The sequence below is a fragment of the Sorex fumeus genome, unplaced genomic scaffold (genome assembly GCF_029834395.1).
Source record: "Sorex fumeus unplaced genomic scaffold, SorFum_2.1 ptg000082l, whole genome shotgun sequence".
In the NCBI taxonomy this organism is placed as follows: domain Eukaryota; kingdom Metazoa; phylum Chordata; class Mammalia; order Eulipotyphla; family Soricidae; genus Sorex; species Sorex fumeus.
The window spans coordinates 4,240,732-4,252,743 of NW_026606139.1; the positions used below are offsets into that span (position 1 = coordinate 4,240,732).

Consider the following 12,012-nt stretch of genomic DNA (forward strand, 5'->3'; position numbering starts at 1 on the left):
CGCGGGGAGGGCGGCGCGGGCCGCCGCGGGGAGGGGGCCCGGGCGCGCCCGTCGCTCGAGGGCCCCGGCGCTTCCGGGCCTCGGGTGAACCTCCCGGCCGGCGGCCTCGGGCGCGGAGGGGCTCCGGGGCCGCTCCGGGCCGGGACTCCCGCGGGCGCGGCGCCGGCTCCCCCCGCCGCGGGCCCCCGCGCGATGGTACGCGCCCGCCGGGGCGTGTCTTCCCGGCGCGACCGGCCGGCCTGCCGCACTTCCGGCCGCGGCGCCGGATATCCGGCGAGTGACCCCGCGAGTCCTTCTCGCTCGGGAGCGGAGTCGCGGCGGCCGGTGCAGCTCGCGGGACTCGGGGCCGGCGCGGGACATGGGGCTGGAGGACGAGCGCAAGATGCTGGCGGGGTCCGGAGACCCGCAGGAGGTGAGGCGCGAGCGCCGGGGACCCTCGCGACCCCCCGCGCCCCGTCCGGCTTGGGACGCGGACTCCGGCCGGGGTCACGGCGCTCGAGGGCGGAGACGCGCGGAGACGAGGGCCCGGGCGCGGTCTTCGGGGTCCCGGGTCGCGGCTTTGGGGGGCAGCGAGGTCCTCGCGCGCCCTCACGTCCCCCCGGGGTGGACCTGGCGTCGCTGCGGGAAGCGTCTCCCTCCGGCCCCGGGGAGCGAAGCGGAGGAGGCGCCCTTGGGGGCCGTGGCGGGGGAGGGGCCGGTGCCCCGGCGGGAGCAGCTCCAAGGGCGGTCGCCTCGTCGGGGGGCTGGAGCGACGGCACGGCGGGGGGGCGTCGGCCTGGCACGCGGCCGACCCGGGTTCGAGCCCCAGCGGCATCACCCCTGAGCGCCGCCAGGGGGGACTCCCGAGCGCACGAGCCAGGACTGACCCTGTGCATCGCCGGGTGCGGCCCCAAAGGCCAAAAGGATCAAAAAAGGGCGGTCGTCGGCTGCTCGCAGCGCCTGGGCGCCCGTGGGAGGAGCGTCGGGCCCTGCTCGAGCCCAGAGGGTGTCCCGGGACAGCAGGCGGCAGCCCCCGACCCCGACCCCGACCCCGGGGTCGGCCGCGAGTGGCCGCGCAGCGTGCAGGTTCTGTTTCCCTTCGACCCCCCTGGCCCCCGTGCCCACCGGGGCATTGCAGAGCAGCCCTCCCGGGTGGGCCGGCGAGTCCTGCTGACCCTCGGGGCTTTCGCTTTCAGAAATGCGGAGGCAGCAGATAAAGGGGGAGAGCGAGTAACGAGTAGGATAAGTCGAGGACGAGTGAATAAGACGATAGAAGCTTTTTTGGGGGCGGGGGCTGTGAGGGGCTGCAGCGGGGTGCTGAGGAAGTTTTGGGACCCGCTTGACTAGCTTTGAAGAGCTTCCGTGCAAGGGCCCCCAGCGCCTGGATCACCCAAGCCGTCCCGCGGGTGCCGGCTGGGGCATCCAGAAGGGCGCCCGGCTGCGATCCTAGACTGGGCGGTGCTTGGGATTGCAGCTCACACAAGCGCGCGAGGCACGAACCTTGGCCCCCTGCTCTGTCTCTCCGACCCCCAGGACTCGCTCTATCTGGGGTGCTTTGCTTGGGGGCCACTTTAAGCGGTGTTCAGGGTCTACTCCTGGCTCTGCTCGGGACCATCGTAGGTGCTGATCCAGCCAGGGCCAGCCACGTGCCCAGCAAGCGCCTTATTATTGATCTTTGGACCACCTCTCCAATCCCAGGATAGATTTTTTTTTTCTCTTGTTTCCGCCATTTATACCAGAATAGATTATGTGCTTGATTCATAAATTTCAGTGTGAGTTTTATGTGTTCTCATGTGACCTCATATAGGTTGGTAGGTCTTACATCAAGCACTCACTTATTCAGTAGTTACCAAGCCGCCTCTGAACACAGTTATTTTTATTACCTTTTTAAGCTACTGAGAGTATCTCGCCCGCACAGTAGAGCCTGGCAAGCTCCCCATGACATATTCGATATGCCAGACACAGTAACCACAAAGTCTCCAATGGAGACGTTACTGGGCCCGCTCGAGCAAATCGACGATCAACAGGAGGGCCTTTACCTTTTAAGTTCCAGCAATAGCACAGTCTGTAGGGCGTTTGCCTTGCACACAGCTGACCCGGGTTCGAGTCCTCCACCCCTCTCGGAGAGCACGGCAAGCTACCTAGAGTATCCCACCCGCACAGCAGAGCTTGGCAAGCTCCCCGTGGCATATTCGTTTTGCCAAAACCAGTAACGACAGATCTCACAATGGAGACGTTACTGGTGCCCACTCCAGCAAATCGATGCACAACGGGACTCCAGTGCTACCTTCTTAAGTTGAGTGTGTGGGTGGATGGTCACGCCACACCTGGTCGGTCCCTCCAGCTCAGTACTCAGGTGATGTTGTAGTTCCAGGAGTTGAACTCAGGGCCTCACACGTACAAGGCACATACTCTTAATCACTGAGCCGCATTCCCATACTGCCTCTAAACAATTTGAGTTGTTAGGATGAGGGAAGATACATTTCTGTTTGAGGAAATGGCAGGTGCAGCGGGATGGTAGCCGAGTCTCCAGTGTTCATAACTTCCCTCTCCCCCATTAAGTCCTTTTTTTGAGGTTCAGCAACAGTACAGTGGGGTGGGTATCGCACACAGCGAACCAGGGTCCATCCAGGTTCCGTTCCACGCCCCTTTGCCCAGCACCACCAGGAGTAACTCCTGAGTCGGGGGGCTAGGAGTAACCTGAGTATTGCCGGGTGTAACCCAAAAAGCAAAAAAGAAAAGTGGGGGGTATGCCTGGTGATGGCTCGGGGCTCGCTCCTGGGTCTGCACTCAGGAACTCCTCCCGATTGGGCTCTGGACCATATGGGATGCCGGGGGCATTGGACCTAGGTCGCCCAACCGTGTGCTGTCTTTGCAGTCCCTAAATTCCTTTTTCGTTTCTCGGTGGGGGTTGGTGGTATTTGCAACCTGAATTGCTATAGGCTGTCCCAGATTCTCTGATCAGAAGTTGCTTCTGGACACCTATGCAGTGCCCAGACTTCCTGTAGGCAAAAGAGCACGGTCTTCCTGCATACAAGAAGACCATCTCTCCAGCCCTTGGTTTCGTTTGGTTTGGGGGCCAGACCTGGTTATATTCGGAGGCTGCTCTCTCTCCAGTCCCTGTTGTCCTTCCAGCTTAGGCCAGAAGCTGATTTTTCCTTTCACGTTTTCTTTTCTTGTTTGTTTTTGGGCCAACACCTAAATAACCTTAGTGCTTACTCCTGGGCCTGAGGAATAGTACAGCGGGTCGGGTGTTTGCCTTGCACGTAGCCAACTTGGGTTCAATCCCTGGCACACGAGTACCACCAGGAGTAATTCCTGAGTGCAGAGCCACAAGTAATCCCTGAGCATCGCCGGACGTGACCCAAAAGGCCAATTATATTAATAATAATAATAATCTCAGTGCTTACTCCTGACTCTAGTGCTCAGTCCTGGGTATCCAAACCCCCGGAGAGGAACTTGGCCTCCAGCAAGGCATTGCCCTACCAGCTCTGCTATTTCTCCAACCCTGAGGCATGTCGTGATCGCTTTCCTTCCCAGCCCACCTCAGTCCCACCCTCCCACCAATGAAACTTTGTTTTTATGGTGCTGGAGGAGGATGCCTGGGCCCCTAGAGTTTATGTCCTAAGTCCTCAGATATGAATATAAACTTTGACCATGGTAAGAGTTAAGAGGGCCCCCCCCCCCCCCCGTGCCCTTCAAGCTGGTTTTATGAACTTTGGTCTCTTCCGTGGTGAGCTTATCACCGGATTAGAAAGGTTGGAGTTTTGTTAATGTGATGATTGATGAGATGGCTACTATTATTTCCACAAAACCTTTATTTATTTGCCTTCTCTCACATGAAGACATGTGTGAGATATTATTCAGATGATGCTGTGCTCCTGATTGAGGCTTAGGGTATTCTCCAATAGGGGTTTTGTGTTGTGTTTTAGGGTGACAGCTGGAGATGCCGGGAGCTGCTTCTGACTAGATGCTCTGGGGAATTCAGTTGCCCGGAGCTTCTGTATGCAAAGCATGTGTTCCGGCCCTTTGAGCTATCTCCCCAATCCCAAAGATTGGAGGCTGGGGTAGACCGGTGACTGGGCCACCCAGCGGGGGGTCCGGAGTGACTACTTCGAGATCAAACCAGAGTTGGCTGCATGCAAGGAAAAATATCTCACCCCCTGTACTATCTCTCTGGCCCTAGGGATTTATTATTAACCCTGCTCTCCTTGGCGGGAAAGAAACTAAATTTGAGATTTGTACACCTGAATCAAGTAACTAAGTAGGATCTGCTGTTTCCAAACTTGTTGGTGGGCTCATAAACTTACGGTGTAATTGTGGTTGGGTCGGTTGTTTTCATTTTGTTGGCCACTGCTTTGAAACAACTCCGTCAATCTGCTCTGGGGTCGAGCCTGGGCCTCCAGCATTCTGCATAGAAACTGCCCTCAGCTGGAGCAATAGCAGAGCGGAGAGGGCGTTTGCCTTGCATGCGACCAAACCAGGTTCCATTCCCAGCATCCCGTATGGTCCCCCAAGCACCGCCTGGAGTAATTCCTGAGTGCATGAGCCAGGGTGTGACCCAAAGAGCAAAAAAGAAAGAAAGAAAGAAAGAAAGAAAGAAAGAAAGAAAGAAAGAAAGAAAGAAAGAAACTGCTCTCAGCTTGTTGATCTGTCGCTCCAGCCAGAGTACTTATGTTGATACCTAAGTAAAAACGCCCAGGGCCCAGAGAGATGGCTGACTCTGGGGCGCTGCTGTTTCCAGGTGCGGCCCTGAAAGCAAAGTCAAAAGGCAGGACCCATAACCATAAAATAAAACTATCTTGAGTTAAGGTTTGGCTAAAATAGACTTGAGCTTTGACATTTTCTCTGTGTGGTTTTTTGTTTGTTTTGTTTTTTGTTTTTTTCTTTTTGGATCACATCAGGCAATGTTCAGGGGTTTCTCCTGGCTCTGCACTCGGGAATTACTCCTGGCAGTGCTATGGGGACCATTTGGGATGCCAGGGATCAAGCCCAGGTCAGCCAACATGCAAGGCAAACACCCTACCCGCTATGCTATCACTCAAGCCTCCAGTTTTTGTTTTGTTTTGGTGTGGGGGGGGGCATACCTGGTGATGCTCAGTACTCAGAATTACTCCTAGCAGTGCTCAGGGGATCATATGGGGTGCTGGGGATTGAACCCCGATGAGCTGCGTTCAAGGCAAGCATATTCCCCGGTGTGCTGTCACTCTGGCTCCAGATTTGACATTTTCATATTCCAAATTCAAAGTTTAGAAAACAGTATTTCTCCTTAACTTGGTTTGAGAACTAGACTTGGTTATTTTTGGTAATACTTTGGGTTTACTAGGATTTAGAATTAAATATATTTAAATTTGTAAGTCCCAAATGAACATTTGACAGCTGGAATCTCTACAGAAAATTAGCATTTTTTACTCTTCAAACTGGTAGCCCCTTACAGGTGAGTTCTTAATCAAATCATTAACAGTATGAAAGTTCTTTATGAGCTTTAAAGTATTGTGCACTTAAGATGTTGCCTATTTTAATGAGCTGTGGTAACTTAAAGGCAGTGGAACTCAGGTATATAATCCCTAATACCATATATCGCCACCCAAGGATCATCAGGAGTGATCCCTGAGCACAGCAAGGGCTAGGCCCTGAGCTTGCCTAGGTCTTGCCCGACCCCTCCCGGGCCCTCCCCAAATAAGACAATAAATACGTTTGTTGCTTTTAGTTTTCAAGAGAACTGAGCACTGAGCCACCTGGGACCATGTGGGGTAGTATCAGGGCCAGTCAGCATCAGGAGAACCTGTTTAGGGAAGGCAAGGGTCAAGCAGGGTGGGTAGAGAGGGCAGAGAAAGTTCAGGGAGGGGGCTAGAAAGAGCACAGGAGCTTGCCTTGTGCACAGCCAACCCGGGCTTGATCACCAGCACTCCGTCTGGTCCCTTGAGCCCACCAGGATTCAAGTCCTGGGCACTGTTGGGTGTGCTTCCCACCCCTCCGCCACCACTCCCCATCCCCCCCCCCAAAAGAAGGGTAGGATGAATGTTTTCATTTTGGGTAGACCTTAGTCGACTTGTATTTGACCCTGGGGTGATCAGAGCCAGAGTATTCGGTTTGGGAAATGGTGAAATGAGTTTTAAATTGGTTAGTTTATTCCTGAAAGATGTCCCAAGACACGTTTGTTATGTCTAGACCTTGGCCAGCCCTGGGAGAGGCAGTTTTCCCAGAGTTAGCAAGGACCCTCAACTGTCAAAGCATCATAAGATTCGGAATTTTTATTTTGCAGGGTCCTTTTGAGGGTGAGGAGCGGACATAGCAAAGTTCGGGGGTTTCTCCTGGTTCGGCTTCAGGAATTACTCCTGGCAAGTGCCTACCTGCTGTATTATCTCTTGAGCACCAAAATTCAGTTTTAAAGACATGATCAGTGTCAGTCCTCAGCAATTACATCTGTATGTTAGGGAATGTGCGTATGACATGGAGTTGCTTCTAACTTTAATTTTATTTTTCTTCTGCAGGAGGAAGAGGAGGAGGAATTAGTGGTAAGAACTGTTTCAGGTTTGAAATCATCTGAGTAAAAGGAAGTTTGGGCTTCATGTGAAACTTGTTTCTGCATGTGGATTTTGAGCAAGACCCTGTGGTGTGGGGGGGGGGGGCAGCGTGGCAGAGTGGCTTCTAGTGGTGGTTGGCACTGGGGAGTATAGACACCTTCCAGAGAAGGCTAGCAGGAAAACCTTTTGATGCCTCCTTGTGTGGCAGTGTTTGAAGGTGTGGGCTGGGGGGTGGTTTTCTTGAGTTTGGGGCTTGTCCAGTCCTGGAACATCTCCTGTTAAGTGTTTTAGCAAATTATAGGTGACTCTCTCATAGGATTGACTCATATCTTGACCTTTTTTCCTGGAAAGAACTATTCTAAATGGTTCTTTCGTTAGCATTGCTTCTCTGGCTGATTCGCTGTGATACATAAACCTGACTACCAGGCAAAAAACTGAAATTCACAGGCCTGTGCATCTAAAAAACTATGCCGCCAAGTAAGGTCTCCTGTGGTTCTACTCATGGTTGGCCGGGTTTCCTTGGCCACTTTGTGTTTTAGATAGGACTGAAACTTTCAGTGTGCATACTGACATTATTTAAAGGCAGAGCTATGACATTTTTTCATACTAAACATCAGAAATGGATGGCAGACCCTTTTCTGTTTCTGGTCGCAGTGAGGTTCTGACAGCTGGCCTTCGCATGACAATTTAGGGCAGCGCCTTAGTTTGAGGACTGCGTATGGTTGCGGTCGCTGGTTCTGACTGGCGTTTCTCTTTCAGGATCCCCTGACCAAAGTGCGAGAACAGTGTGAGCAGCTGGAGAAGTGTGTAAAGGCTCGGGAGCGCTTAGAGATGTGTGACCAGCGTGTGTCGTCCCGGTCAAAAACAGAGGAGGATTGCACTGAGGAGCTCTTCGACTTCTTGCATGCCCGGGACCACTGTGTAAGTCAGCCTGAAAGTAGGACAGGGAAACGCTTACGTTGGTGAGGAAGGGCCACTCTTTCATCCTGGGATCCGCCAGTAAGCATTTACTCTGGGTCCAGTACATGTTGGATGTAATGCTTAGAACTTTATATTGAAAAATTCCCACTTCTTCTGAAGATCGGTGTAACTAACCCTGCTTCGTAGATAAGGAACTAATTTGGGGGCCAGAACGGTAGTGCAGCAGGTAGGGTGCTTGCCTTGGACATGCTGACCTGGGTTTTAGGGTTCCATATGGTTCCTGAGCCACACCAGGACTAAGCTCTGAGCACCTTCAGGGGATAGTCAAAAAAAAAAAGGTAGAAGCTGTTATCTCTCTAGCCCTCAGATTTGTTCCCTGGCACCACATGATTCCCTGAGCGTTGTCGGATGTAGCGCCCAATTTTTGAACTGTACGCGCGTTTATGTCAAGTTACGGCTAGGTTACATTTGATTTGGTTGCTTGTGTCTGAACGTCTTGGGTGGTAGATGAACAAGGAAGAGGCGAGACACATTAGCTGTCGGGAAACGCAGCCCAAACCCCCCGTAAGATCCTTCTGGCGGGAGGCCAGCTCTGATCCCCGAGACCCACCAGGCGTGGCTCAAAAGAGAAACTGATGGGAAGTGTGTGCAGGAAGTGGAGGGCATGCTCCTGGTGGGAGTGGGAGTTGATGCAGCTCCATACAGGAAGCGGGTGGCAGTTTTTCAAAATGACGAACGTAGTTTTACTGTGGCCGAGCAATTCTACTTTCTCGCTATATATCCAAGAGAACGCAAAACAAATTTACGCAGAAATGTGTTTACAAACACTCATAGAAACAAAGTAGCCCACACTGACGAATGCCTATCAATAGTGAATAGAATGTTTGTTCGGCCCGAGAGATAGTAGGCTGCTTGCCTTGCATGCTGCTGACCCGGGTTTAATCTCCGGGGTCCCATAGTGTCCCCCAAACACCACCATGAGTAACCCCGGAGCATCTGGGGGTGTGGCCCCTTCCCCACCACTCAGGGCGGCTATGCATTTAATGGAATATTGTTTGGCAGCAAAAATAAAGGCCAGAGAATATAGCAAATAAGATGCTTGCCTTGCATGTAGCCAGCTAGGCTTGAATCCTGAACACCAGGAGGTGTGGTTCAAAAAAAACAACAAAACAAGTGGAGTGAAATTAGGTACTTAAATGTGGAATTTTATGGCGCTGGCAAGATAACATGGAGAGCTTTTGTCTTGAATGTGGCCAGTCTGGATTCAGTCCCCAGTACTCTGTATGGTCCCCCGACCCCCACCACAAGTGATCCTTGAGCACAGAGGGAGGAGTAAGTCTGAGCACAAATGGGTGTGGCCCTGAAAGGGGGCAGAAGTCAGGTGGGGTGAGGTAGTACAGTGGGGGGGGGCCTTTGCCTTGCACACTGCTGGCCTGGATTGATTTCCAGCATGCCATATGGTCCACCAAGCCCTGCTAGGAGTAATTCCTGCGTGCAGAGCCAGGAATAAACCCTGAGCCCTTCCAGGTGTGGTCAAAAAACAAAGAAAAGGGAAATTAACAAAAGTGGGTTGAGCAGTAGAGGTACACCTTGGAGGCCCTGTGGGTCCGGTTCCAGATCACCCCAATAAAGTATCACAAGAAAGTCACTTGCATTTTTAGAGCGTGTACGTAGATATAGTGTGCCCTTGCGTGCATCGCTAGAATCAAACACAGCCCTTCATACGTGAGAGGCATGTATTGTGAGGCCACAAAGATACGATAGCAGGTAGAGTGCTTATCTTGCACAGGGGTAATACTTCAGTCCCCGGCACCTGGTATGGTCTGCCAAACCTGACACAAGTAGTTCCTGAGTGCAGAGCCAGGAATAAACCCTTAGCACCACCAGGTTTGGCCTGAACAGACCGCTCCTGTACACACATTCCCCCCCGATTTTTTTTGATTGAAGTAGTGGGCCAGAAAGACAGAACAGCGATTAAGGTGCTTGCCTTGAATTCAGTGAACTCTGGTTCTGATCCCTGGCGCCATATATTGTCTAAGCACAGTGCACGGCAGAGACTCTTAAGTACCCCTGGGTGTAGCCCAACCTTTTCTTCCTCTCAAAATTTAAAATGGTTAATTTTATTTTAAATGCTTTGCTTTGGTCTGGTTGGGGGGCCATCCCAGAGGTACTCGGGGGCCACTCTTAACTTGGGGCTCAGGGTCACACGATGCTGGGGATCGAGTTGTCCTGCATGCGAAGTTACGCTCTAGCCCTTTGAGTCATCTCTCAGCCTGTTTGAATAATTTTATGAGCCAAATACTGGGGTTAAGAAGTGGAAGTGTGGAGGGGGTTTTGTTTTTGTTTGATTGGGGGTGTTATATTTTGAGAGAGGGGAACTTTGGGTATTTGGGCCACACTGATTTTTGCTGAGGTGCTATTCCTGGGTCTGTTCAGGAGTGCTAGTGCTTGGGGGTGGGTGGGGGGGGCGGGAAGTGGAGGTAACGTGAGGATCAAACCGGGATCTACTTCCTGAAAAGTCTGCATGCAAGGCAAGGCACTGTATCTCCTATACGATGGGGCTATAGCCAGTAGACTGAATTCCTGATATGGATGAAGCCCTGTGGTAGACCCGCAGCACTAGGGAGAAAAACCTGGGAATGTGACAAGCACAGGCCCACTGTTGACAGAGTTAAGCCAACGTAGAATAATAAGTACATGGGGAGTTCGTTGGATAAAACCTCAGAATGATCTTTATTGACACCCACTCCCCGTTGAGTTTACCCACCCTTTTCTTACTGCATTTACCACGACTCTAAGTTACATTAGGGACTAGGGAAGTGGCGTAAAGGGCGGAACACATACTTTATATGTCGGAATAGAACTTTCACCTCTTGTACCAAACGATCCCTCAAGCACTGGGGACCAGAGAAATGGTACAGGAGATGGGCCCGAGCAGCAGTATGGTGGGCAGGATGTTTGCCTCTCACGAGGGTGACCCGGGTTTGATCCCCGGCATCCCATACGGTCCCCTGAGCAATGCCTGGCGTAGTTCCTGAGTGCAAAACCAGGTGTGACTCCGGATCGTTGCCAGATCTGACCCCAAAAAGCAAAAAGAAAAGAAATAATAAGTATTACAGGAGATAAAGCACTTGCCTAGTATGTGGCCTACTTCAATTTAAATCCTTGGCACCAGATACTGCCAGGTATGACCCAAGTCCCCTCCACACTCCCTTGAGAAATACGAGGCGTCTAGGTGTCTGTGAGGATAACGGAAAGGGTCTTCTTTGGTTCGGGGACCACATCCGGCAATGCTTGGAAACTACTGCCAGTCTGTGCTCAGCGTCAGTTCCTGATGGTGCTCAGAGGACCTCTGAGATGGAACCCTGGCCGCCTCACGCATAGCATGTACTCAGCGAGTCGCACTCTCCAGAAACTTGTATGGGGAAATGAAAGTTGGGGGGGAGCGGGAAAGTTTCAGGTAGAAAGTAGGAAGGAAACTAAGTAGTCAGGAGCTTAAGGTATAGGTGTGTGAGAAAGAAGAGTGAGAAAAGAGGCATTTACTGTTTCGGGTCATGAAGGATCTTAAACACCACGACCTGAAAAGTGCTATTTATTGACGTCTCTCTCTTTCTCCTCTAGGTGGCCCACAAACTCTTCAACAGCCTGAAATAAATGTGCAGACTCACGTAACCAGTCTTCATCACCTGTGTATCAGGCTATTTCCTTATAGTTTTGAACATGCCGTTTGTTTCTTACTTGAAAAAGTTTGTGTGGACCTCATGGATTTGGAGATAGAGTGTCTCCTGTGTAATTAGCAGTGATGTCAACATAATAAATTGCTGTTGTGCAGATCTGCCTCCTGTTTTCTTATTCTTTGTTGTTGTTGTTGTTGTCCTAGGAATTAAACCCAGAGCATTTTGAAATTTTCAAACTAATGTTTAGATAAAATAATGATCCATCATCTACTTTATATATATATATATTTTAATTTTTATTAGTGAGACACCATGAGGTACAGTTGTAGACTTACAAATTTTGTGCTTGGGTTTCAGTTATACAATGATCAAATACCATAAAAATATGGAACGCTTCATGAATTTGCGTGTCATCCTCGCGCGGGGGCCATGCCAATCTTCTCTGTATCGTTCCAATTTTAGTATATGTGCTGCCGAAGCGAGCACTACTTGTTATGTTTTCAACTATTCTTGGATAGTCGCATGGGAAGCCAAGTGCTTTAGGGGCTCAAACCCACAAACAAGACCTTGGGGTTCATGAGGCGTGTGCTCTGCCAGTTGGGCCACATCCCTGCCCCTCGAGCATGTTTTTTCTTGTAGCTTTTTGGGGGGCCATACCCGGTGATGCTCAAAGGTTGCTCTTGGCTCCACACTCAGGACTCAGTCCTGGCAGTGCTCAGAGGACCATATGCCAGGCCAAGGTTAAACCTGGGTTGGGTGAGTACCTTGCCCACTGTGTTTTTGCTCCATCCCCAAGAATATTTTTCTTAGTAAGGACTTAAACTTGTGTTTGCTCTATGCTAGTATCACATTTAAACATTTACAATGATTGCTTAACATTCGTACAAAAATGTCTGGTTTCATAAATG

The 12,012-nt window shown here is 51.3% G+C and overlaps 1 protein-coding gene and 1 non-coding gene across 2 annotated transcripts; one reads left to right on the plus strand and one right to left on the minus strand.

The window, feature by feature from the left end:
• The first annotated feature begins 292 nt into the window (after positions 1-292).
• Positions 293-11,157, plus strand: LOC130039110 (cytochrome b-c1 complex subunit 6, mitochondrial). Its single transcript, XM_056130977.1, has 4 exons — positions 293-412; positions 6,474-6,497; positions 7,266-7,427; positions 11,049-11,157. Exons 1-4 carry the CDS (start codon positions 359-361, stop codon positions 11,079-11,081), a joined length of 273 nt encoding a protein of 90 aa, XP_055986952.1. The 5' UTR covers positions 293-358; the 3' UTR covers positions 11,082-11,157.
• A 326-nt stretch (positions 11,158-11,483) lies between these two features.
• On the minus strand, positions 11,484-11,590 carry LOC130039117 (U6 spliceosomal RNA). The gene has a single exon (XR_008794833.1). It is a non-coding gene; the product is annotated as a U6 spliceosomal RNA (small nuclear RNA).
• Between the last annotated feature and the right edge of the window lie 422 nt (positions 11,591-12,012).

What these genes read in the sequence shown, in the direction of transcription:
- LOC130039110 (XM_056130977.1), top strand. Translation starts at nt 359, where the DNA reads ATGGGGCTGGAGGACGAGCGCAAGATGCTGGCGGGGTCCGGAGACCCG. An exon ending in AAGAGGAGGAGGAATTAGTG is followed by an intron (nt 6,498 to 7,265) that starts GTAAGAACTGTT and finishes TTTCTCTTTCAG; the next exon opens with GATCCCCTGACCAAAGTGCG. An exon ending in TGCATGCCCGGGACCACTGT is followed by an intron (nt 7,428 to 11,048) that starts GTAAGTCAGCCT and finishes TTTCTCCTCTAG; the next exon opens with GTGGCCCACAAACTCTTCAA.